The 24,719-nt window shown below is 33.4% G+C and overlaps 1 protein-coding gene across 5 annotated transcripts; it reads right to left on the bottom strand.

Annotated features, from left to right (window-relative positions):
* Positions 1-469: 469 nt before the first annotated feature.
* Positions 470-18,849, bottom strand: LOC142554788 (uncharacterized). 5 transcript variants are annotated; one of them, XM_075665465.1, is made up of 23 exons: positions 18,657-18,849; positions 18,379-18,520; positions 18,137-18,290; positions 15,991-16,053; positions 15,404-15,750; positions 15,219-15,312; positions 14,889-14,966; positions 14,738-14,797; positions 14,546-14,650; positions 13,954-14,064; positions 12,926-12,967; positions 12,696-12,788; positions 12,138-12,316; positions 11,078-11,367; positions 10,874-10,995; positions 10,730-10,772; positions 10,561-10,652; positions 8,837-8,885; positions 3,752-3,822; positions 3,514-3,633; positions 3,164-3,264; positions 1,295-1,340; positions 470-875 (listed from the first exon to the last, which is right to left on the bottom strand). In XM_075665465.1, exons 3-23 carry the CDS (start codon positions 18,272-18,274, stop codon positions 825-827), a joined length of 2,295 nt encoding a protein of 764 aa, XP_075521580.1. In that variant the 5' UTR covers positions 18,275-18,290; positions 18,379-18,520; positions 18,657-18,849; the 3' UTR covers positions 470-824. The 5 variants fall into 5 exon arrangements, with proteins under 5 accessions (XP_075521580.1, XP_075521586.1, XP_075521589.1 ...); XM_075665471.1 differs by having other exon boundaries at positions 18,379-18,497; XM_075665474.1 differs by having other exon boundaries at positions 18,137-18,285; positions 18,379-18,497.
* Positions 18,850-24,719: the final 5,870 nt, after the last annotated feature.

Genomic DNA, 24,719 nt, shown 5'->3' with positions numbered 1-24,719 from the left:
GTGTCTCATATATATATATATATATATATATATATATATATATTTGTGTGAGACGAATCTCATATATATATATATATATATATATATATATTTGTGTGAGACGAATCGATTCAATTTATATGTAATGTTTAAAGTAATAATTTAACATAAAAATAATATTTTTTATAAATCGGATAAGATAGAAAACTCGTATTATAAAATTTTATAAGTTTAAAAAAAGATAAATAGGTAAACTTTTTGGCTTAAAACTTCTAATTAAAACTTTTCATTTCAGGATAAGTTATTATCGATGATTGATTTTATTTCATGAAAGAAATGGAGAATGGTAGTAATTAGATGCAAAAGATTTTATTATCCTATCAAGTAATTTTCATACAATCCAATTTATGGATATATGAATCCAACTTTAAATATGTGACTTAAACTGTTCATCGATCTTTGTTTAAACCCAATGAATGGGTCTAACTAATTAAAAATAAATAAAATTTATATTAATCATTAATTGAATGCACCATTTTCACACACTCACCAAAAAATGCCAGAAAGAAATACACTACAAATTATGAATTCACCAACACAAGTGTACCACTTTTCCCTGTTCGCCTCCACATCCGACTCCAGAGCTTCAGAAGGAGAGTGGTTTTTCAATATAAAAAAATTAGGGAAAAAAAAAAAGAAAGAAGAGGGAGCTCCAACTTTATATAAGTTAACTAAAGAATCCTGACTTTGTACAACCTAGAACAAAACCCTTGAAGCAAAATTTAACCAAATGTGCGTAAAACCCGATTCTAGGGGTGTGCAATTGGAGAGGTTTATGTGATTCTTTACTTGTTGAAAAACAGACCTTTTTTCTTCCCCTTCTTCTTCTCATTAGCCTGCAAAAAATAAACATATAATCGTGTTTAATGGGATGCGTGCTCCTGCTATTCATGCATACTAACCAAACCTCCGCACATCAAATCAATATATCAAATCTGAAGGCTGTTTTGGAACTTATTTGCATGCTAATATACAGATGTTTTGATACATTTCCCATGTAGTATTTTTTACATAATGAGATGATGAGTAAGTTGTTCGAAAAAAAGGACGAATAGGTCCGCATAAGGCGAATGGGAGATGAATGGTCTAGATGTAGAGGCAGAAATTCGAGAGTCAGGGAAGAATAGCTTAAAAATTCCTAAACTAGTGATAAAGGAGATCAGTGATTCATTTTGAGATAAAAGAATTTAACGAGGATTATGCATCTTGGCCACACTTGATTTATTGAAAACATTTGCATGATATTAAAGTTTACCTTCACGATGAATAACCTTAGAGTAAGAACGATTGTATCCCTCCAACTGTAAAAACAAAAGCAAATTACATAGTTACGACAAAGTACTGAAGAAACTGATTTGGGAGGTGTTCCCCCAATAAAATTAGACAAGTATAGAGAATAGTAACGATGTGCTTCAGTCCAAGATCTGTGAAAGAACGCACAAATATTTACTTGTGTGTAGGGGTAAAAACAAATCAAAGTCGTAATAAATCATCTGACCCCGAGAACACCGCTCCTCCAAATATATAAACTGAATATTAAGTCGAAGATCATCGTAACATCTTCTAAAAATAAATTGGCTCTCTCAGAGAGAGCTTTCACTCGTTCAGATTCACACCAAAACAACTGCCCATCTCAATTAAGTCCACGATTCATCCACTTCTCCAGTCGCAAGTATGATCTTCTGCCCTCTCACCACCATATATATATCATCGATCAGCTCTCCATTTAATTTCATCACTATTTTCCCCAAATCTTCTCCTCTTTTATTCTGTCTTATTTCCTTCTCCTGCACGCAACTAATTTCACTATTACCAACAATAAAGTTGCACAACTGAGGCTCCATTTGTTTCAAGAAAACTTCACTCGATGCAATTGAAAAACACATGGCTCAACTTGTTGGTCCAACATTGTCGACAACTTCTGTTGCTCATTACCGAAAAGGCAACCTCGACTCTTGTATACATAAAAAATTTTCGTTCAAAAATATTAGTACCATCACAGATCAGTTTGAGACCTCTAGTATACCATCCCCTGATGTCATTTGTACCCCCATTACAACTGGTACTTTGTAAAAGAATGACGCTTGGGATGATTTTGATTTTAAGCTTGGTCAACAATTTTTTGAAAGGCGGGCAGAAATTGAAATTTTTGTTTCTTATTCAGTATTTCAGTGTTATGAGCACGGGTAAAGGATCGGGTTATGGGTCGGTGAAGAGGTTAATCGTTTAACTCTGAGATTTGTTTGTGGTTTTTTCTACCTTGTCTACCTATTTTTTTGGATGTTCGAGGCTCGTTTGAGAGAACCTCGCGATCTCAATATTAGCTATATATTTTTGAGAAAAGCTGAATGTTTATTTCTTCATCAGCAACCCTTTAAATACAAGATAAGCATTAAATTGGCATCAAAGAAATATGCCCATTATTCCCCTATCTAAGCTCGAGATTCTAGCACTTATTAAAGGAAAGTAAATAAAAATCCAATCAATCTCATTCCTTATTTTCTAAACTTTCCATGAGTAAACCTTTGATATAGCACATCCTTGATTTTTGCTGCTCGATTCTTGTTTGAGTTGGGCTGGGCCCCATGGATTGAGTCCCTGACACTCAGTCAGGTGAATATGTGGGGTGTCGGATAAAATGTTTTGCAATTAGAAGAGATAAAAACAAATTAGTTCTTCAAAGAAATTTTTCAACACCACATATGTGCTTTTCATAATTGGCAACAAACAATAGAACTAGGATTCTACTTCTAACTTGATTCAGAATGGAACGACATTTCCTTCCAGAATGTCCATAAACCAAATGGGACCTAACAAAGCAGATCTATAGAAAGGAACACCCTGAGATGTTGGTTGGAAACCAATTTGTTACACTAGTATGGCTTGTAGAAGCATTTCAGGCCCCATTTAGTTCATGAGACCCAAATGTTTTCTTATAGATAGGAATAGCCCATTCAACCAAAATCCTTGTGAATCCGGGATCATATTCTTGTGATGCAGTTTCATTATTCATTTTGAACAAGTTTTGATAGCTGGATTCTCTGGCTTCTTCAGATTATATCAGATTTGACAGCAGCAATCACACCAGTCAACAAACACAGCAAACAAAGTAAGTTCGACTTACCCACTTATATCCGTCGAGCTATTCTCTGCCCGCAAAAGACGTTCAGTGCCGCTCGGATCAATAATGGAAAATTCTGTCACACTTCCAGAAGGAATTGAGACCTAAATAATTTAGAAAGGAATATTAATATCAAACAAACAAGTGTATATAAGGTATATGGTATGAGTTCAATAGAAAATAAAATTTATGACGTGTTAGATAAATGAGAGGATAAAAGCTTGATAATTCAGAAATGGACAAAAAATGGACATATTATTTTTCTGGATATTGCTACTTTTTTAGAGCTTTTGGGTAGGACAGGGTAGAGTTCTATCATAAAAGACAAAAGTGCAAATGGACATAGAACTTACAATTGTGGAGGTTGAAAACTTTTCAGTGATTACATCACCACTAGGGCCACTGTACTTTATGCTGTAACCATCCCTTTTAATGGTCAATGTAGCTGGCTCCCATATATCAAGATAACCAGTCTTCATTGTCAAAGAGAAAAAGTAAGCACGAGGTAAATTAATGCCACGGTTTCAAGGTATGAATTAAAAAGTGTTGTTCGAGGTTGAAGAAAATATCATTTATAAGGAGTCATCTCACCGACAGTGATAATTTATATGAAGCATGACCACTATAAAGAGTCTTCTCTATGCAATTTTGCATTTCTGGGTCTGCAAGACAAAAGGACAAAATTGCTGAAAACCAGGAGCAGCAAGTGTTCAACAATGAAACAAAAATTTAACAGGTATTTTAGGAAACACGAAAGATGCCCACAGGGAAAAAATTGATTTACTTTTAATTAGAAACTTATTAAAGAGAAAATGATTTATCAACCCAAAGTTAACGGCCTAAGAAGACTTGGAGAAAAAGGTTATCGATCTTTTTTCTCATCTTCTCGTTTTCTTTGTTATACTCACACCAAAGAACTGCAATAAAGCTTAGAGAAGCAAAAACAAGCTAACATAAGTGACCTACTGATTTGGCAGGTAAGTATCATTCCTAATCGTGTGGCCCAATTTGAAGACTTCTTATTCTCTCAGTTCTTTAGCAACAAATTCTTAGATTCACAAAAGAGAAAATGTTAAGCTAATGTGCAGGTGCAGGCCCATAGTTATTTAGGGCTCAAGGCACACTAAAGCGCTAGAGTACCCTGGAGCCTGAAACGCACGCTTTATCGGAGTAAAGCGTATTTGGGATATATTTTAAAATTCAATATATATAAAGGGATTTATACTATAAATCTATAATATTACATAAATTAAATATTTTCACAAAGATAGCAAACATTATAAATAAAAATTCATTAAAAGATAATGTAACGTGAATCATAACCAGAAAAAACTTTAATCATCTAAAATTCATTAATAAGTCAGTAATTCACAGTATATTAAGGAAAAAAAACTTCAAATATCTAAATCATTAAATTCATATTCATCTTTCTCAACTATATCATCATCATCATCTACTTCCAAAACCATGGTGAGTCATGAGTGTGAAAGAAATTAGAGTAAAAATTTGCATTGAGAGGATTACAATATCATCTAAATCATCAAATTCTTTTTCGTGTTTCCTCAGCTGTATCACCATCATCATCATCATAGAGGGAAGATGACATTAAAAGTTTGTATAGATGACGTCTGAACTTTCTGATAAAAAAGTCTTGCATAAATGAGTGACAACAAGGTTCTTTGATCATTAAATTGTCATGAGCTTTGCTAATTGGGCTTCAAAATTGGTTGGCCTCGAGTTAATTTTTATTTACTTATAAAATATCAGCCCACTTCTTTAAAGCAAGCGCTTATGCGTCTCTCGGATGCCTCAAGCCTACGTAGAGGCGCAAGCTTTAAGTACGCTTATTTCAAGTGTTGCGCTTGGGTTATTGGGTGCGCCTGGCTGGACCTTTCACCTAGGCGCAACCAGGTGCACGCTTTTAATAACTACGCGCAGCCTCACTGGAGAATCTCTGGTCCTCGCCATGAGCAAATTAATGTGGTGGAAGAAAAGACAGAAACAAAAAGAATAGTATTAAATATTCTACCCGTGCTAGATATTAAGGGAAAACACATCTATTTTAGGACACTGTAAGATGTAATACAAGAGATTTTTTAAAAGGAATACAAGAGATTTACCGGTTGCCATAATCCCTAATTTTAGGAAATTTAGTTTTTTATATGTAACTTAGAATTATATTATTTTCTAATCTTATTCCTTCTTAGTTAAGCCTCCACAGTTGTAAATTTATATACATATAAGCAATCATGATTTAAAATATAGAGAAATTGACATATTTTTTCATAGTATTAGAGCCATAGACTTTCTTTGAAAAATTGCATTCTTTCTTATTCAATTTTGATAATTTCTTTCCTAGTCCATGTTTCCAAAAATTTCATCATCTTTTTCTCTAGTTGTCATCTAGAAAAAATTTTCTCGTTCTTTTCTGGTCCTTGTTCTTTTCTTCTTCCTCCGTTCTTCTTGAGCCATGTCAAACTCCACTGAATTCAACCACAACTGAACCTTAAGCAATTAAGACCCAGGCCACTGAGAACATTTATTCTACTGTTGAGAACTACTAAAAATTCAGGCAGCATATAGGAGAAATTATTTGAAACAGCCTCAGCCAGTGCGAACACACTTGAAATTAATTAGGCCATCTGCAAATTTACGTCATGAGATGAAGAAGACTCAATGATGATCTCCTAGATTTGGAATTCCATGTCCTTAGAAATCAATGACCCCTATATGTTCCTTAACACTGCCAAAGTAATTTTGGAGGCCCCAAACAGACATGTTTGAAGATTGGCAACTCTGCACAAATCTATGAAATTGAGACTAAAATTGCCGACGCCAAACAGGGAATGGGAATTTTGACAGTCACTAAATATTCCAATCGATTGAAAAGTCTTTGGCAAGAAATGGACCATTATCAATGCATGCAGATGAAGTGCAGTAAAGATTGAGCATGCTTAAAAGGTGTTGTGAAAAGGAGAGAATTAATGATTTTTTGGCTGGCCTGAGTTCGATGGAGTAAGCTTTCAAGTTCTTGGCAAAAAGAATCTGTCGCCTATTAAATAAACCGTGCTGTAGAAGGAATTTAAGGTTGAGAATATTTTGTTAAGACTTCATCACTGGCATAAAAAACAAGTACAAAAGAATTGTGTTAGAGCGGTCATTCAACGAAGAAGTAAACTGCCAGGCCAGTCAAAACCTTCTAATTGCACCTAGTCTAAAAAATATTGGCACACCAAAGAGTAACTGATGAAGCTGCATGGCATGCCACAATTCCACATAAGCATGGAATATGAAGAATCGGACAAGGAGATAGCGTGAAGCTCATATTGCTGAAGTATAGTCAAGGAAATATTGGTTGCCAAAGGTCCTAGTCAGGCCTATTGTACAAACCATCACAAGGTGTCCGCCCAATTACAAAGATAAACGTTGATAGTGTTATTGTGCTTGGAAACCAAAATTGGATATGGAAACTGTTTATATTTCCCTGGAAATTTGTCTCCAGAATCTATCCGGCTTTTCAAAATTTGGATATGGAAACTGCAACAATTTAAATTTCCATAAAAATTTATCTTCACAATCTATCCTACTTTTCTTCGGTAAGTGAGAGTGGTGGTCAAGGAGAGAGATAAGATCAGGTTTCGGTAAGATAGATGGTGGGGAATTCCTCTTTCAGGATCTTTATCTGTCTTTATTTCAGATTTTGACGGTCCATAATCATCGTATTTCTTACTCGGCACAATCCAATTTTTCATCCATCCCTTCTACTCTTTCTTCGAATTTTTATTTTCGGAAGGTTCTCAGGGAATGGGAGGCAATTGAGTTAGGTTCTTTGATCGAATCTTTAGATAAGATCATATTGATCGAGGGAGCGAAAGACATTAGAGACTGGGTTTGGGATTCTTCATGGCAGTTTTCGGCGAAATCTTTTTTTAGAGTCTTTCTTTTCAGATTCTAGTTATTCGTCATTTTTGTTTTATCAAGCAATTTGGAAAGTGCCTATTCCATCCAAGGTGCAAGTATTCTTGGATTGCGGTACTTGGGAAATTACCATCGTCTGAGATATTGCAAAAAAAAATTATTCTTGTTCTCTTTGTCCAAATCGGTGTGTTATGTTGGCAAAAAATAGAGACTCTGGACCATTTGTTTATGGGAGATTTTCTTAAATAGACTTCACACAAGTACTATAATCAATTTTAGTCTTCAGTTAAATTAATTTACCAAAATAGTCTTTTTATCATATCAAATTACATAGATATCCTCTATCATTTAAATTCTATTCACCATCAATTTCTTTATCTCAAAATTTTTATTTGATTTTCGCAATTTCTCGAATAATCTTATAAATTCCATGCATTTGGACATAGAGTGGTGATAATTTGTGATAATTCTTTTGTCGAGTATCATTTTTATGCATTTTATTTTTTGAAGGTTTGTTGTGCATACTCATAAACTGTTAGCATGGAATAAAGTAGAGACTTAATTGAGACAGATTTTTTGTTTATATTTGTATAAACTCACATTGACGTAATTATTACGTTTCATAATCATGGTGATTGGTGATTTTATTTATATTATTTTAGATGAGCAACAATCGTAATTAAAATATTATAATCTTGGTGGTTTCGTATGCACTAATTCAAACTAACAATTCATAATTTTTTTAAAATATGTTTATTGAAATAAGTAAGTAATATTAAAAAAATTTAATATATTATAAATTAAATAAAACAGAACAAATGTTAAATCAAATTTTAAAGATAAATAATAGATAATTAAACAAATAAATCACGAAAATGGAACATGTGTGTTCATAGAGAAAGGGTATTTTAGGATTTTTTAATTAAATAAGACATAATGAAAAATGTGTAATAAAGAAGGTCATTTTTGAAATTATGACTTTGAAATAGACTAGTATAATCAATTTCTCTTTGTGTGTATTCACTGTCTTTTTCATTTTGTCTTTGTTTAAAGCATCGGCATATTTCATCTTGATTTGGGTATCCCCGAGATCAACTTGAGATTTATTGGCGGCGGATCTCAGACAGGATTTGGGAAGGAGGATAGAAGTTTTTGGAATGTGGTGGTTCAATGTTTGAGTTGGTCGAGGTGGATGGAAAGCAAAAAGAGGATCTTTGAAGATCGAGAAGACTTCATTGAGGAGTGTTGGTAGAAAATTAAATTCAGGATTTCGAGAAGAACCTATGATTAGCTTTTCGGGAAATTTCAAAACAAACAATTTCAACGAAATCTTTTTTGATGGAGTTCGAGGATTGTAGAATTCAAATTGTTCTCGGTCTCAGATTTGTATAGGAATTGGTGTCATGCATTATGTTAATCTATTTTGACTATGGAGATATCTTACTTCATTTATGTGGACCTCTTGTTCGCATTTTGTAATTAATTTTATTAATCAATATAATGTCGGTTTTTATAAAAAAAACTATTAATACATTCTTACAAGGTGATCTTGAAGAAGAAATTTATGTGAAAATTCCCCCTAGGATTGTCTCTACAAATGTAGAACAAATAGTATGTAGATTGAAGAAGGTGTGGTATAGGTTCAAACAATTTCCAACAAACTACAAAGATAATTGAATGTTGTGAACCAACAAGATACACCATAAAACATAATTATGAAATTTTCAGGCAAGATAAGGTTTGCCAAGAATCCATTACCTAATGTGATTTTCATATGCTCATTGGCGAAGACCTTCACAAGTTCACCCTGAAACGAAAGAAACACGATCTTCAGAAACCGCAAGAGAGCAATTCTTGCTAACACATAATGATTGTCATGGTATTATTTTTTTAAAAAAAGATACAGTATTCACATGGCATAAACAAAACAATTTTTAAAAATTGGATGCTCTTATTCTATTTTAGGAAACAAAAATTTCTTTTCAAAAGTACCACTACATGAATGTGATGATGTGACATCCACCAATCAAGACCACTATTTAAGGATTAAAAAAAAAGTAAAATTTCAAACTCTTAATTTGCTTAATTTTCATCTAAAACCCAGTGGCAATCCTAATATACAAAAAGGAACTATGTTATTTCATACAATGTACATAGTTTATGTATATTGTGCAAATACATACAGACCCCTAAGTATAAGAATTTCAATTACGCTCATCGTTAATAATGGTGCAACCAAACCATGTACTTCCGGTACTAAGGATTGTATTCCAGAAGTTAACCGAGGTCTTTGATGAGTAGACCCGAAAATATATCCATGCTTCTGCCTCTACTAATAATTAACTTATAAATTGTTTTGCATAGCAACTAACATTGCAGTTTTACAGAGCCATCCAAGCTCGTCTTTTTGCTTAGCAGAGCAGGGATTATCAGCAGTGAATGTAATATTATATCTTTTAGAGGCTAAACATCAACTTTTTCTTCCTCGTTCTTTCTCGATCATTCAAAGCATGCAATGTGCTTTTCAAACAAATCCAAGCCATGCAGCCTTCTATGCACATTACAATCATGTTGGTGTGGTGTCATTATTTTGCTTATCAACCTGTTAAATTTTCATTTAGCATATTAAAATCAAAATAGCATCATATTAAGACTTCACAAGATGACAAGTTCATTAGTTATATCTTAACGAAAATGTACATTCATTGGCAGCATGATATCCTTGATCGTGAAAAGTTTCTGGCAAGGATCCAATTGTTCATAATCTGATACTTCCTCCCCCTAGTTAGGTTAACAACTTGGAGTTCAAAATGCAAGTTAAAAATGTGATTTGAACATGCTTTATATTTATGCTGAAAAGTATCTGTTTAGTTAGAGAGTGTCCATTAAGTTTCAGCGTAATTTTGAAAAGACAATTTCTCATAGCAGGAAATGGAAAATATTTTCTTGACATCATAGAGAAACACTCAATTCTCAAATTGATTCAATCGAGGATAGTACGAGTACAGCTCAAATAAGTATTTCTCAAGTGAGCTTAGCACAAAAATGAACACTCCATTAGTAAACTCCACTTTATCGGTGTCCTTCCATTGCTTTATATCTGTTGAAGATCCAGGAGTACATACATAGAAGTAAAAATGATTTCCGATGCTTTAGAACTATTATTTTAATGTAGCACAGTATACCTCATTTCTCATTAATTCAACCGACAATCTGTCTAAGCTAAATCTAATGACATAAAATTAATGTCACTCCAACTCTAAAATATGCAAAACAAATGACATTTTCGAGTCAAAACAGGCATTCACAGCAGATAATTGAAGAATGTCATCATCACTGTTCCCACATTACCATCCTTTTTAGTGCATTCCTTGTTAGCTGAAGTTAAATAGCAAACAACATGAAAGCACAAATAACAAACATGAGTGGTTTGCGGTCGCATATTCAAGTAAGCACACATCAACCCACACATCTGAGAATACCTTCCGTTTCCGGTCATCAAGCGGCTGTACTTCAATGGCAAGATATGTATCAACATCATCAGCGGAAACAAGATAATCTGGTTGCTTTGCACCTGTAATCAGCAATATGAAAATTATCAGAAATTAACCCGAGAAAAGTTAATACCAAAACTACAAATAAAAAAAATACCATCAATATAATTAAAAGATCCATCTTCCATATGCCGTAACCACTGTGAATTGAGGAAAAAAACTAGTTAACAACAATAAAAGGAAGAGATATTAAGTATTCACAATAAAATGTAACAAAATCGGAGAGACCACAGATAATAACCCCAAAATTACAACTGGTTGTTCCATTAATAGAATATCCACTAGCTCGGAGTTGCTGTCCGGGATATGTGTCGCCTGATATTTGGAGACCCTCTATTGCTGGTAGTGGATCATCATCTGCAGCTGGTCAAAGTTAACAAAATTTAGAATTTTGTACAGCATAATTATGCTTAAAACAGTGAAAAATGTTGATAAGAATTTTGACCATCAGAGAAAGAGGATGATGGTTCCTCAAGAACTGGTGCTAGATAAGGAGAATATGAGGAGTTAGGATCATCAAGAGTTGTGCTGCATGCGGAAGCTATAGAAGTCCAATTAACTGAAGGCTCTCTATCACTATGGTTTCCTTGAATGTCAGGTTCGTCGACGCCACTACTTCGAACCAGATCACCAAATGTGACCTTTTTGCTCACAGTTTCTTCATTATTTCGAACAAGATTTGAATCAGTCTGGTTGATAGTGAACTGTGCAGGTACTTCCTGGGATGCAGCAGTCCTAAAGAGCAAGAAGCATATGCTTTGAGGAGTAGCTAACAATGAGTTGTACTGACTGAAACTCATTGCAAATCAAATACTATATCTAAATCAAGGTAGTTCGCTTTCAGCCGGTGAAATGCACAAGCTAATACCATTTCTTTTTTTTAAGTGTTGGTATTGATTCAGAATTAAAAATTCACCACTCCCAGTGCTTCACAAGGCCACTAACCACAACAGATGCACTGACAGTGTGGAATAAAAACGATCTTCCACATGCCAAATAAACCTGTGTTAGTGAAAAAAAGTGGACTTTACATCTACTCACATCATAATATCTGTAATGAGTGGAAAACCGATAAAAAGGTACAAGCATTATTAACCCAGTCCTAATACAAACTTATCCTCGTAATTTTTTTAAAAAAAAAACTAACTTATCCTAGTATTTCAAAATTCTTCAAATACGTCAGTTGAATTGCAACCATACAACAAACACAACATTCCCAACAAGAAATTCAATAAATAAACAAATAGAAATAACAAGGTTAAAAGCCTCTATCTGAAGCGAACAAGCTTATACAATGAGTGAAAACCAAAAGAAATCGATCAAACTATTCAAGAATGTAAAAGATCAGTTTTCTTTCATACTGTTTGAGTAACAAGCAGGAAATGCCATCAGTAAATCATTCATGTTCACACATTAAGAAACCAAGAGCTGCAACAAAATGTACCGGGTAGAGAATGCATTTCATTTCATCATCAACTTCAGATTCTCCATTCAACCAGACTCACCTGTTAGCAACATGTGGATACCTCCCTAATTCATTGTGCTCCGGATTCTTCACAGCATTATTCAGACCACTTTGAGGTCGACCCAGTAGATTTTCGTCAAGTGTTGTTTGAGGATATGAAGATGGCATACTTCCAGTAGAAAATGTTGGTTGCTGTACCAGTTCGAGCCCATTTTTCAACTGACAGAAAAGATATAATTCACATGAGGTCAGTACTCAATTGTAAAATACATTTAGAAGCCAATCCAAAAGGAAAGAGATGCTACAGTAATTTTTCACAAAAGCTTAAGCTGATTTCCAAGCTTCAGATCACTGTAAATTTATAAAAATGTCAATGAATTACATCCAACTCTCAAAGAAAGTTAATGCAACCTTGTACATCAAAGAGAAAACTGTACTTTTGCTCATATTTATATATTTTAAAAACAATCATATATATTATCACCAAACGACTTTTAACCTTTTTAGTATTTAATTGGCATAATAAAGAGAGATAAAGCCAAAAGCTGGAAGCAGTAAATTTAAAATCCTAAAATCAAAGAGTATAGAACAACCCTACCTCAATAGGATGAAATGGTGATTGACTCAAATTTGAGGGATTCACATCAGAGCGCCAGGGAGCTAGTTGGTACTGTGACTCCTTGAGCTTTCCCTGGAAAACAAGTGACTAACATGTGACACAAGAATTTGAAAAATAAAGCCCAAGTGCAGCATCAATTGATGTCTCTTGGATATAAATCCCTCCATAAATATATTTTGTAAAAAAAAATTAAAGTTTCTACAACATACCTCAGTTACAAGAAGCTGCTCCCGCAAATGTCTAAATAAAACCTGAAATCCCAACAAACAGAAGTTTATATAAACATAATCCCCCACCATGAGGCATGATTATATTCATCCCACCCACGTCTAGATATGATAGTGGCTCATCATCTTTTTAGTAGGTAACGGTACTGATCATTCAACAAGGTAATAGTACAATATATTAGTTAACGGTAAAGTCAAATTTTTACACTATTGAATCTCATATGAGAAAGCATTTTAAATTTAAGGTTTTGTTTCATTTTCATAAGCCGAAGGAATTTCAGAACACGGGACAGGACAACTGTATAAGAATATTATGTATTATGGCAGTCAGAAATATTAAAAGAAATCTGTAAAAAAGCCATAAGGAACAATTCTTTAGAAACAGCTAAGTTCGTATTTACTAACAAAAATGATGAATAAATTCAAACAGATATCTAGGAATCATTGAATTTGACTTGGTAATAAAAGATTGTTACTTGCACCAAAGATATACAACTCCTCCAGTACCACATAACAAAACCACTAAATTTATAAGCTAGGTGTATACAAATAATTAAATTGCTGAAAATATATTAGCAGCTGAAATGAGCTGCCTGCCCGCATATCCTTAAATTGGGAAGTGATTTAACAACTTCACATCTTAGTTCACTTTTCAGAACCTTTAGGGGTGATTTTTATCGGATTGTTTATAATCAATTAGAATGACTTTTTTATTAGAATTATATTTTCGATTTTTTAGCATGTATTCATTTTTAAATTATCACGAGTCGAAATAATTAATATAGCGAAGCTGTGCAGGTATGTTCAAAGACAACAAAAATAAAGCCTTTCTTACTAGTTTTAACACTGATTACTAAAATAATCTCAAACACACAACTCCACCAACCCTAATCTCAATAAAATCACCCATAATTACACCATGTAAACTGCAGCAAGCAACATAAATACCATGTCTAGATAATATCTTATATATTGCACGAATTAAAGAGGGTAGGATAGTGCTTAGTAACCTTGATGTTACTGACAATGGATTGGGCATCAGCAACAGGTGGCTGAAGAGAATATTCAGCAAGAAGAGGCATTAAAGAAGATACAAACATTGATCTTTCTAGTTGTGCAGCCTGAAAGAGCAACTCCATAGCTTCAGCATACACCATACTAATTGATTGGTTAGATAAATGATGTCTATTATATCATTTGTCCTCGTAAATCATCACCATCTTATAAAGTATGACCAAAAGATTAAGAAAGTAATTGGTAGACGTAAATAAGATGTTTAGAATTAATGCTTCAAGCACGATATTTAGTTGTATACGATCAAGGTAATAAATTCCGTCGGCAAATGACAAACAAAAATGCATCGAGATCACATGAACATCTATAGGCCAGAAGAAACCAAAACCAGTTCCCTCAACTACCATTCAGACCAACTTATCAATGTTCAGTGATGCAATTTCATTACACTAAAATTTAATTTTTTTCTCAACAAATTTAATTTGAAACTGAAGTTGTACACATTCAAAAGCAGCCATGATCAAGCCAAAAGGATCAAAACTGGTTTAACACATGAGGCACTGAAGGGAAACTGTTTTGTAGAAGTACCTGCAATGCATATGTAAGCCGTACATTCTCCTCCATAATGTCTTGTCTGTAAGAAATTGCTTTAGATGCAGCATCAACAAGTTCTTGTTGTTGCTGATCAAAGGCCTTTGGAAAGAATAAAAGCATAGAACCTCCATCAAGATTCAGAACAAAATGACTATCTTAATAAGTAGTAAAGCAAATACTTCCTACCATGCGCATATATGATATGCGCTTCTCCAGAACATAAGTCTCATTCCGGATTTGTGTTTCCTAAAAAAAAGAAGAAGCCACAACACCAATAAGAAAATATAAGTACTTTCACACAGCCAATAAGATCTCAATATACAACTTTCTACCAAACCTTTATGGAGTACTCTGCAAGATGATTTTTTAATTGCAAAATCTCCTCTTCATGCTCTCGGACCTTTGTAACAAGATCCTACGCACATATAAACATAAGATGCTAAAAATGAAAGATGAATACAAGTAACTTATAGCTATGAACTCTTATTTGATTTCAATCATTGGCCAAATTTTAGGAACAATACTCACACAAACCAAATTTTGAAATTCAATTCTCAGTTACAGGTTTGACCTATTATTTGATTTCAACATGCATTGATACTTACAGCCCATCCATATTAGCAGATTGAGGATATTATACTTACCAAAGCATAATTAGAAGAGTTACCTGCTTTTGACTATTAATATTAACTTCCCCCATTGAAATCAAACCCTGTCCAGATATTTTTAGCTGTGAATCTGAACTGCCTTCTAGCTGGTACCTATAAAAGCAGGCAATGGAAAACACACATCAAGACAACAAATTCATATTCAGTTCATATTATTTTCATAGGTTATTTGCGTATGCGATACCTGATAGGGGAAAATGATGTATTAGATGGCGACACAATCTGTGAAGCAACGGAATTATCTGATGTTATCTCACCACCCCGGATATACCTTGATGATCCATTTACCATGCTATTACCAAAATGGTTTTCCATACAAGCGTGAGTTGTCTGGTCCATATCATTTTGATTCAAATCTTTTTGAAGAGCAGAATTTGATAAATCGCGTCCAGAACTAATATCCACAGTTCTCATTCCACTCATTCGATTATGGGACCCTGGATTTATTTGATCAGTTCTGTGAGGTTCATCAACATGTCCAACCCATTGATCACCTGATTGGGAATTTTGGTATCCCGGATCGCCTAATTTCTGCATGGAGCACAATAGATAAGACAATATTCTGAAATCTGTAGGCACTGTAGATGCTTTAGATAGTTTCTTTGCGACACAAGCAACCAGTCAATTACATTTCCACGCTCACACACCAATCAAATCGAAATGTAAAAAACTATAATCATACATATTATAGCAGATCTGGAGCAGAAGAATTTTGACGTCAAATTGTAGTAAAATATTGAAACAGGAAACATATAATGCAAGAAATCTCACAAATTTCTCAAGTTCCTCGTGTTTTTTCTGGAGTTCAGATCTCAGACGATTGTTCTCTTCCACCTACAAATGACAAGGGAAACCATAGATTTTCAGTTTCAGGTAATTATCATGGGCCCATGGGAGTAGATAAAAACTCACCAGAGAGCAGGAATTCGCAATTAAACAATGATTAGGAATGCCATAGCATGTAGTTTCATTAGAGTCAAGATACCAAAAATCTTATCTTAGTGACAAGTCTACCTGCCTAGTTAAAATAATGGAGGAGTTTAAATACCTCCACCAAAATCCCAATAAAACTCATCTTTGGCCAGTTCAAGATATTAATTTATATGGTCGATTTATTTTTGAAACAGTGTGACTCCATGTTATAGAGATAACAAATGAGTAACAAATACAGATAAGGACGGTTTAATAGGAACAAGAAAAAGGGACCAAATAAAGTTTTGCACTCTGGCCAAAATTGAAGTGAGGATAACTTTGCAGACTGTGATTCCTTTTCAGTTAGTCGCTTCAAATTTTAATTAAATCTGAACATTTGAGGCTATCAAGCCTGCATAAATGACCAGACTGCACTGACCAACAAAGGCTGTACCTGGGATAAGCTCAGAGTGTTAGAAGCAGAAATCCAGTGGTGCCACAAAAGAACTTACCATTTAACCACATAAAATAAAAAAGGACAGCAATTCAAGGCTTCAAAAGTTTTCAGTTGGCAGGGTGTTCGTAAACCTAAGAACTAAGCTAGTTCATGATGCCACAGAAAAACTTACCTTTTAACCACACAAAATAAAAAGGTCAGCATTTTATGGCTTCTACAGATGTAAGCAGGCATAGCGCTCAAAGTCCCTAGAACTATGCCAGTATACACAGGAACATGGTGGAGAAGCCTAAATGTGTGGTAGAGAAAATCAAAGCTGTCCGGAGTACACAAACACCAGATAACTTCACCAAATCCAATTAACAATAAAGTTTACGGCAATAAGAGGCTCTATTGTTTTTCCCAGGTCCAGGGATTGATGATGATAATCTTGAGATGATATCATTCCCAGAAGAAGGTTACAGCGAACTTATGTTAACCTGAAGACTGATGACGATGTCGATTGTATGAAACTTTTTGACAAACTATCGTTGAAAAGTATTCTAGTTGAGTATCTCGCTCAATCTCATGATTTAGAGACCTAATAATAAAATAGTGAGAACATGAACAAAAGGAAGTAATGGCCAATACAGTGAACCACGCACAACGTTCACTTTCCTTCCCGCAACATAAATAATAGCATAGCATCCATCTGGCAATCCTTTGATACTAAACGCCTTTAATATATTGCTATTCTATTACAAAATCCATAAAATATTGATGTAAGCACGGGAAACATATATATCCATCCACAAGAATCTTTTTTGGTTACCACTTTTTTGAGTTTCTATTTCAGGAAATTCCAAAAGAAAATCAACAAAAACAATTAAACAAATGTAACATGTTTTATTGCTTGCATTGAGGCATAAAAAGGATCGTCAAAAGGAAAGGAGGTGACATAATAAAGAATCGGCATAAATGAAAAAGAATCTGAAGTGGTGATTATTAGCTACTAGTTATATAATATATACAAGATATACCATTTTAGAACGCCTGACTTTGTCCCCATGGTTGAGATGGTAGACGTTACAAGTCAATAAAAAGAGACATTTAAGTACAATCACCTTCAGATCACAGTAATCCTACTTTCTTATTGCAGTTTAAAATAAATAAGTACCAAGATTCCGGGATAAAGTTAATATGAATGACGGCACTTACACAAAGGTTCGCTCCTTCGCAATTTGGTTTATAATAGAAACGCTGGCACCTATGTTAAAGATCATTCCTCCTTCCTCACAATCATATTGTATTTACTTTCGGGTATAAAACTGCTACAAATAGCTACAGGGTTTAGCTCATATTAGTATATAGGGTACAGGGTACACTAATCATTCAAGGTCGAGCGAGAATCACGATGGAGGTACCAACCAAATACTTTGTTCCTCGGTCAAATAAATTTTCATATATATCTGATTAAACTGTAAAATCTATGGCATGAAAATAATAAGCTACATAGGAAAATGGTTATTTTCAACCGCATGGGATGAGATATGTGTAATAGGAAAAGACCTGCTGTTTAATGGTGGCCTCAGCAGCTTCTACAGCTTTCATCACCTGAAACAACCCATCGTTGCCATTGACATTTCTGTGATCGTTCATCCCCAACCCAGAAAATCTACTTTCCAATTCACCGTCCCCATTCTCCATCTCGCTCTCGACTTAACTTGTAAGAAAAACAAAATTGTACAATAAAAGCTCAAATTCAGAGGAACTATATGAAGAGATACTACATATTACCAACGTAAACCCACCTGGGTCAGCCTCCCCTCCGTCAAATCACCGATTTCTCGACAATGGTTCTTGCTCGTCGCTCTGTAATTTTCTGACCCTAGCTGCCCGAGATTGTATATCCTTGACAGCCTATTCGATTCTGATTGAACAGCAAGCGATATACTTCGGATCAAGAAAAGTCCGATGAACATGCAACGGTGAGAAGGATAAAAAAGAATAGATGCTATGATGATTCTTCAAAAAAAACAGAGGCGTGATGACTACAGACGTAAGAAATACACCGAAATGATCAACGTACCAGGTGGGTCAGGGAGACTTGGAAAATTGAGATTAAGGAAAGTATTATAAAAATAGGGTTTTGGGTTTGAGGCTGATTGGAGACTTGGGATACCGTCCTGGTTGACAGACAAAGGTGCGGAGAAGAGGAGAGTGGAGGAGGTCTCCTTGGTCTCGGACGACACACGGGGGCTTGTCTGGTGTTTGTTCAGTGACCAAAATCGATTATAATTTATAATATTGCTTGCATCAAAAAAATTAGATGAGATGCTTAAAAATAATACATTCTATTATTTCATCTTGATTTTGATAACATATGATGTCAAATTTATTAGAGTAATTTGGACAATAATTTAAAAATATTTTATTGTTTTATAAGTTAAAATATTAAAATAAGTGTTTTACAATATTTTTGTAAAAAAAAATTGTTCACAACTAATAATTTTTAAAAAACAAATCAGATTTTTTCTTTATGCTTTTAGAATAAAGAAACGTGGATCAAACGGAAATTAAAAAGTTTTTATAGAATAATTATCCAAATATCTTCTTAATTATTTTTAACTATGAAATTGTTTTTCAGATAATTGTATGAATATCTTTTCAACTATAAAAACTCTTTTATATAATAGTTGTTAAAATACATATATATTCTTAAAAAAACTTTTAAAACGTTTTTATTAAATTTTGAAAAAAAAAACTTTTATAAAAATATTTTACAAATACTTGTGCAAACGAAGTCATATTGATTGGTTACAAAAAATGATTTGTTTTTTAGTTTTTGCTTCTCTTTATATTTAAAAAAAATTCAACTTTCAATATTTATTCAAACATTCAACTCGCTTCTGTCTTTTTTAATAAAAATATTTTTAAAAAGTATACTTATTTAACTTTTTTCTAAGTCACAATTTTTGTTTCCAAACTCACCTTTGATCCGATAGTTTTTTTATGTATCGTTTGGTTCGCTATATTTTTATCCAATCTAATCTCATATTTGGTGTACCATATTATTTATCCATCTACCAATCATTTATCTTACATCAATCAAATCACAATCATTTACCTCACATCAATCAAATAATTGAATTGAAATTATTTGTATTACTTTTAAAAAATAATATTATCAATATTTTATTAATATTTTCAAAAAGACAAAACGATAATATCACATTATCTCAAATTTAATTAAACATTATATTAACTGTAATTTTTATATATTTTATTATAAAAAAAATATTATTTATCTTCGTACTATTTGTTTCATACCACGAATCAAACGGAAAGTTGCGCTTTTAGTACTTCTTTTGGGGTGCTGGTGATCTAGGGCTTACATAAGTGATGGTAATAGGTTCAAGCAGGGCCGTGCTTATTTGGAGTCAAATGAGTCCAATGACTCAGGCTCATCCCTTTTTTGGGGTCCAAAAATTTTTTAAAAAAATTATTATATATAATTCTAGATAGCCCCCACATATGCATATATGGAAGCGAAAGGAAAAATTTAGTTTGTGAAGAATTAGTGCGGCCGAAACGTGAATTTTAGTATTAAAAAAATCACTCGTAAAATTTTAAGAAATTGACGGTCCTCTCCGAAATCAAAGTCATGAGTGGATGAATTAATCTAGCTGGCAATAAGACGTTGTTGGTATGATTTACCAAACCAGTCTAGTTTTCTTATCGGGGTGGAGTAATGGTGGGAAGCATGGCGGATTAATGACAAGTATAAAAATCGGAACAAATCAGAAAAAGAGAATTAATAATATATTACCTTCGAATTAATGATTTATTCACTCTTTCTGAGGCGGGGATTCAAGATTTGAGATTTCCCTTTTGTTTTTGCTTTTGTAATATATACACGTGGAAGTTTCCAAATCATGAAATCTCCTGCTATGAAATTTTGCTTGAGAGTGCATAGAAAAAACCCAAATATTTCTTAAAATATGTATTCAAAATTTCAAATATCAATATATATAAAGTATAACGAGATGAAAAATTAAAAACCCTAAAGGCCCCATGGAATCAGTCCATTCGTTCACCATATCAGGTCCAGCTAAGATCAAAATTCAAAAGTGAAAGGTTGAAAATGTGTATGTGGGGCGTATCAAGAATGTGTGGTGATTGGCTGTAACTGATATGTATATTTGATATTGAATTCGGTTTGTGAGTAAGACAGCATTTCCCAGTTATTTAGTTGTGTAAAAAGTGGGAGATTCATTCAAGCTATTAATGTGGCTAACGATTATTTGCGCTTGATCATCAGCGTCTTTTTATGTGATACTCATATGAATAATGATTGCATTTAGAATCTCAAATGCTCATATTGCTTATAAAATATTGTTGACTGTTCCGGTCACAGTAGCAAGTGCAGAGCGAAGTTTTTCAAAGTTAAAGCTCATCAAAACTTTTCTCCAATCAACCAAGTCACAAGAAAGATTGAATGAATTGGCTATGTTATCGATTGAGAAAGAAATTACTGAACAACTTGATTATACGGACTTGATCAGTATTTTTAGCTCTAAAACTATTAGGTGGGTTATTTTTTAGTGATCATTTTGGACATGTTTGATATTTTTATTCATTTAGTTTTTTATATTATCTTTAACGTATTGATTTAATTTGAAAAATTGCTATGAAACTAAAAAAAATGAACACACATTATGATTCAGAAGCCTCTTTTTAAAAGTTAGACTCGGGCCCATATATTGTTAGGATCGGCTCTGGGTTCAAGTATAATGAGTTATTGACCTGTATACAAACCATTTTTGTCGTGTATGTATATGTTAAAATGGGTATTGGGTCTGACATGAGAATTAAATATTATATATAGGGATGTTTATGAGGCAAGATGAGACTGAGATGCCTTTCACATCCCCGTCCCCAAATCCAAAACTCGTCTTTATCTCTGCCCCAATTCCCATTTTTTTCTAAGCGGGGACATCATATCCTTGTCTCCACATGGACTAAATCTTCATCCTCGCATCCATACCCGAATTTTTACTCGGAGAATCCACATCCATGCTCCAATAGACAATAATACATACATTGTGTTTGTTGTTGTTGTGTATAATTCGGGATATGGATTATAATCTCATCCTCGCCCCGTAACCATTATGGGAAATTTGATATTTCCCTGGACCCATCCTCGTTAGGTGCGACATCTCATCTGTGGTGAAATTATTATCTCTATTTGCATCTGACATATAATATCTGACTCGTCCTCGATTCGTACAAACTTTAGATATTTATATTATATTATATTATATATATACACTTTATTACATGTTTATATTTCAGGTCATACCGTGATTGTCACTGTTTGGGTAATGATGCGAATGATAAACATGCTTTTAATTATATTTTTAGGCAATGGCTTATTTGATGAGATAATAAATTGAAAAAATAAAAATAACATTATTATCTTTTAAACTCAGATTATTGTAAGATTTGAATCAGATATTGAATAATACAATGATGTTGAATCTCACACCAATGATGACTTATAATAACATATAATATAGAAAGCTATATGTTTGGCGAATTTTATAATACTTTTTACTTGTAGTTAATTATTCAAGCGTGCGAGATGTATCAGCTTGTCTTACTATATTTGAATGATCAATTTGATCGAATTGATATTGTAACGAGGTCTTTATTGAATTATCGTGTTTAATTTTTGTTCTAGATATTAAAATTAAAAATTAGATATGTCAAAAGAGGATATGAATATGATTGCCGGCCATAAGAGATTTCTATGTAATTTTTTTTATTTGATTTTTAGTTTTTTTATTTTTAATTTTTAAAGATCAAGATGATCTTGATCGTTGATCTATAATGACCAAATAATCTCATTCAATCTTTTATATATTTTTTAAAAATATCATGTTATTAATTTTAATTTTTTAATTTTTTATTGTTAATTTTAATAATTTAAAATTGTCAGATTAATCTGGCCGTTGGATTTGGTCAGGCTTTTTTAAAAAATAACAAGTAAATGTCGCAGGTGGACTTAAGCGCGTAGAAAAAATCTGCATGTGCCGAGAAATTAAATGAGAGACCCATTACCTTCAAGGGGCGAGAAATTAAATGAGAGACCCATTGTACACAGGGATGGTAATGGGCCGGGACCAATTTGTCATTCCCATCTATGTTCCTGAATTTCACTCCTACCATATCCGTCCCGATTTCAGCTTTTTATGGTTCAAGGAATGAAGAAAAACGACGAAGATAATATCTCTATTTTTGTCCGAACTATTTCGTCATATATTTTTTTGTATCATTTAACTTTTATTTTAAAATAATAAAAAAAGATTTTCTTCTCTATTTTGTTCGTCGATCGACGCATATGCCATGATCAGCTAATATGGTGATGGTTTTTTGTTTGGTTGAAAAATTAAGAGCGATATATGAAGACATGGTTGGATTTATAGTTGGTAATCGAATAAGATATTCATAAATTTATACAACCTTTCCAATATGTAACTGTTTTTAATTTGTCCCGCAAATTAGATGATTAGTTTGGGGGAAAAAATTGATAACAAGGCGCTCAAGTCTAGACTCTTTGTGTGGGTGTATTTGCGGTATGACACGAGTCAAGTTGATCAAGTTCATTTGCCTTGTTTTATAGTAAATACTTAAATTCATCTTGTTTTTTTTATTGATCCAGTTGGTTTCTTGCTTGAGAATGGAAGATAACAATCAACTCTTCACTTGAAGAGATAGAAGGAGACAACAATCAAGAAGCTGGAAATGTTGAGGTACCGAATGAAAACTCTTTTGTCCATGTTTTGGAGAGTAAATTGGAAGTGGGCCAGGTTGTGAACAGCGTTGAAGATGCTTATTTATTGTATTGTCAATATGCGCATGCCAAGGGATTTAGTGTAAGGAAGGGTGATCAACGATATTTTTCCCATACCAATGAACTTCAATCAAAAGAATTTCATTGTTCATGTGAAGGTTTAAAAGATGAGAAATGTTCTAGTAAAAGGATTCCAGTTTATCAAAAGCCGGTCATTAGAACACAATGTAAAGCCAAATTGAAGATTACAAGGGAAAAAGGGTATGAATGGCGGGTGAGTAGATTTTTTGAAGAGCATAACCATGAGATGTTTGCACCTGATCAAACTCACTTGGTAAGATCGGCACGTAAAATATCACATGCAAAAAAGTCTACTCTAGAAGCTATGGTCAATGCTGGAATATCCGTCTCTAATGCTTGTCTCTTTTATGGAAAATGAAGCATGTGGGCCACAAAATTTAGGTTTTATTAGAAAGGACGCATATGACCATATGAGTCGGTTGAAAAAACATACCAAAGTTGAGAATGGAGATGCCACTGCACTTATTCAATATTTTATAAACAAGGCTAATAAGGAGAATTATTTTTACTGGAATGTTCAATTGGATGATGATGATGGGGTGATGAACTTTTTCTTTAGGGACTATAGATGCGAGGTTGATTATGAATATTTTGGTGATGTCATGTCGATTGATACAACATATAGGACAAATAAATATAATTTAATATGTGCTACATTTCTTGGTTTAAATAACCATATGCAGAATGTATTGTTTGGCTTGGCCTTTATGTCAGATGAAACTCAAAGTTCTTTTGAATGGTTGTTTGCAACATTTCTTGATTCTATGAATGGACGACAACCACAAACTATCTTTTCAGACCAATGTCAAGCCATGATGAATGCCATAGAAACAGTTTTTCCACTATCACATCATCGTTTATGTCAATGACATATAAATCAAAATGCTCCTTCACATTTTGGGAGTTTAAATGGTGATTCTGCTTTTAAAGGATTGTGGTATAAATGCATGAATCATTGTGATTGTGAAGATGAATTTGAGAGCACATGGAAATATATGATTGAAATATTTGATTTGGATGGTCATAAATGGTTGAATGATATGTACAAGTTTAAGAAGAAATGGTCTACTACTTTTATGAATGGAAGGTTTAGTGCGGGACTTTTGGCTACTTCAAGAAGTGAAGTCACGAATATGGTTTTAAAAAAGGCAGGTAACAAAATGAGTTCTTTGTATGACTTTGTGCTGAATTATGAGAAGATTCAAAATAACTGAA

This window comes from Primulina tabacum, chromosome 1 (assembly GCF_025594145.1).
Source record: "Primulina tabacum isolate GXHZ01 chromosome 1, ASM2559414v2, whole genome shotgun sequence".
Lineage (NCBI taxonomy): Eukaryota > Viridiplantae > Streptophyta > Magnoliopsida > Lamiales > Gesneriaceae > Primulina > Primulina tabacum.
The sequence above is the reverse complement of the archived record's forward strand: the minus strand, read 5'-3'. Positions and strand labels throughout refer to the sequence as shown.

Excerpts from the sequence above, each read along its gene's own strand:
- LOC142554788 (XM_075665462.1), bottom strand. The coding sequence starts at position 18,274 with ATGGAGAATGGGGACGGTGAATTGGAAAGTAGATTTTCTGGGTTGGGG. Across the intron at positions 3,823-8,836 it reads GCATATGAAAATCACATTAG|ACCCAGAAATGCAAAATTGC; the intron begins GTAATGGATTCT and ends TTTGTCTTGCAG. Across the intron at positions 876-1,294 it reads TAAGGTTATTCATCGTGAAG|GCTAATGAGAAGAAGAAGGG; the intron begins GTAAACTTTAAT and ends TATTTTTTGCAG.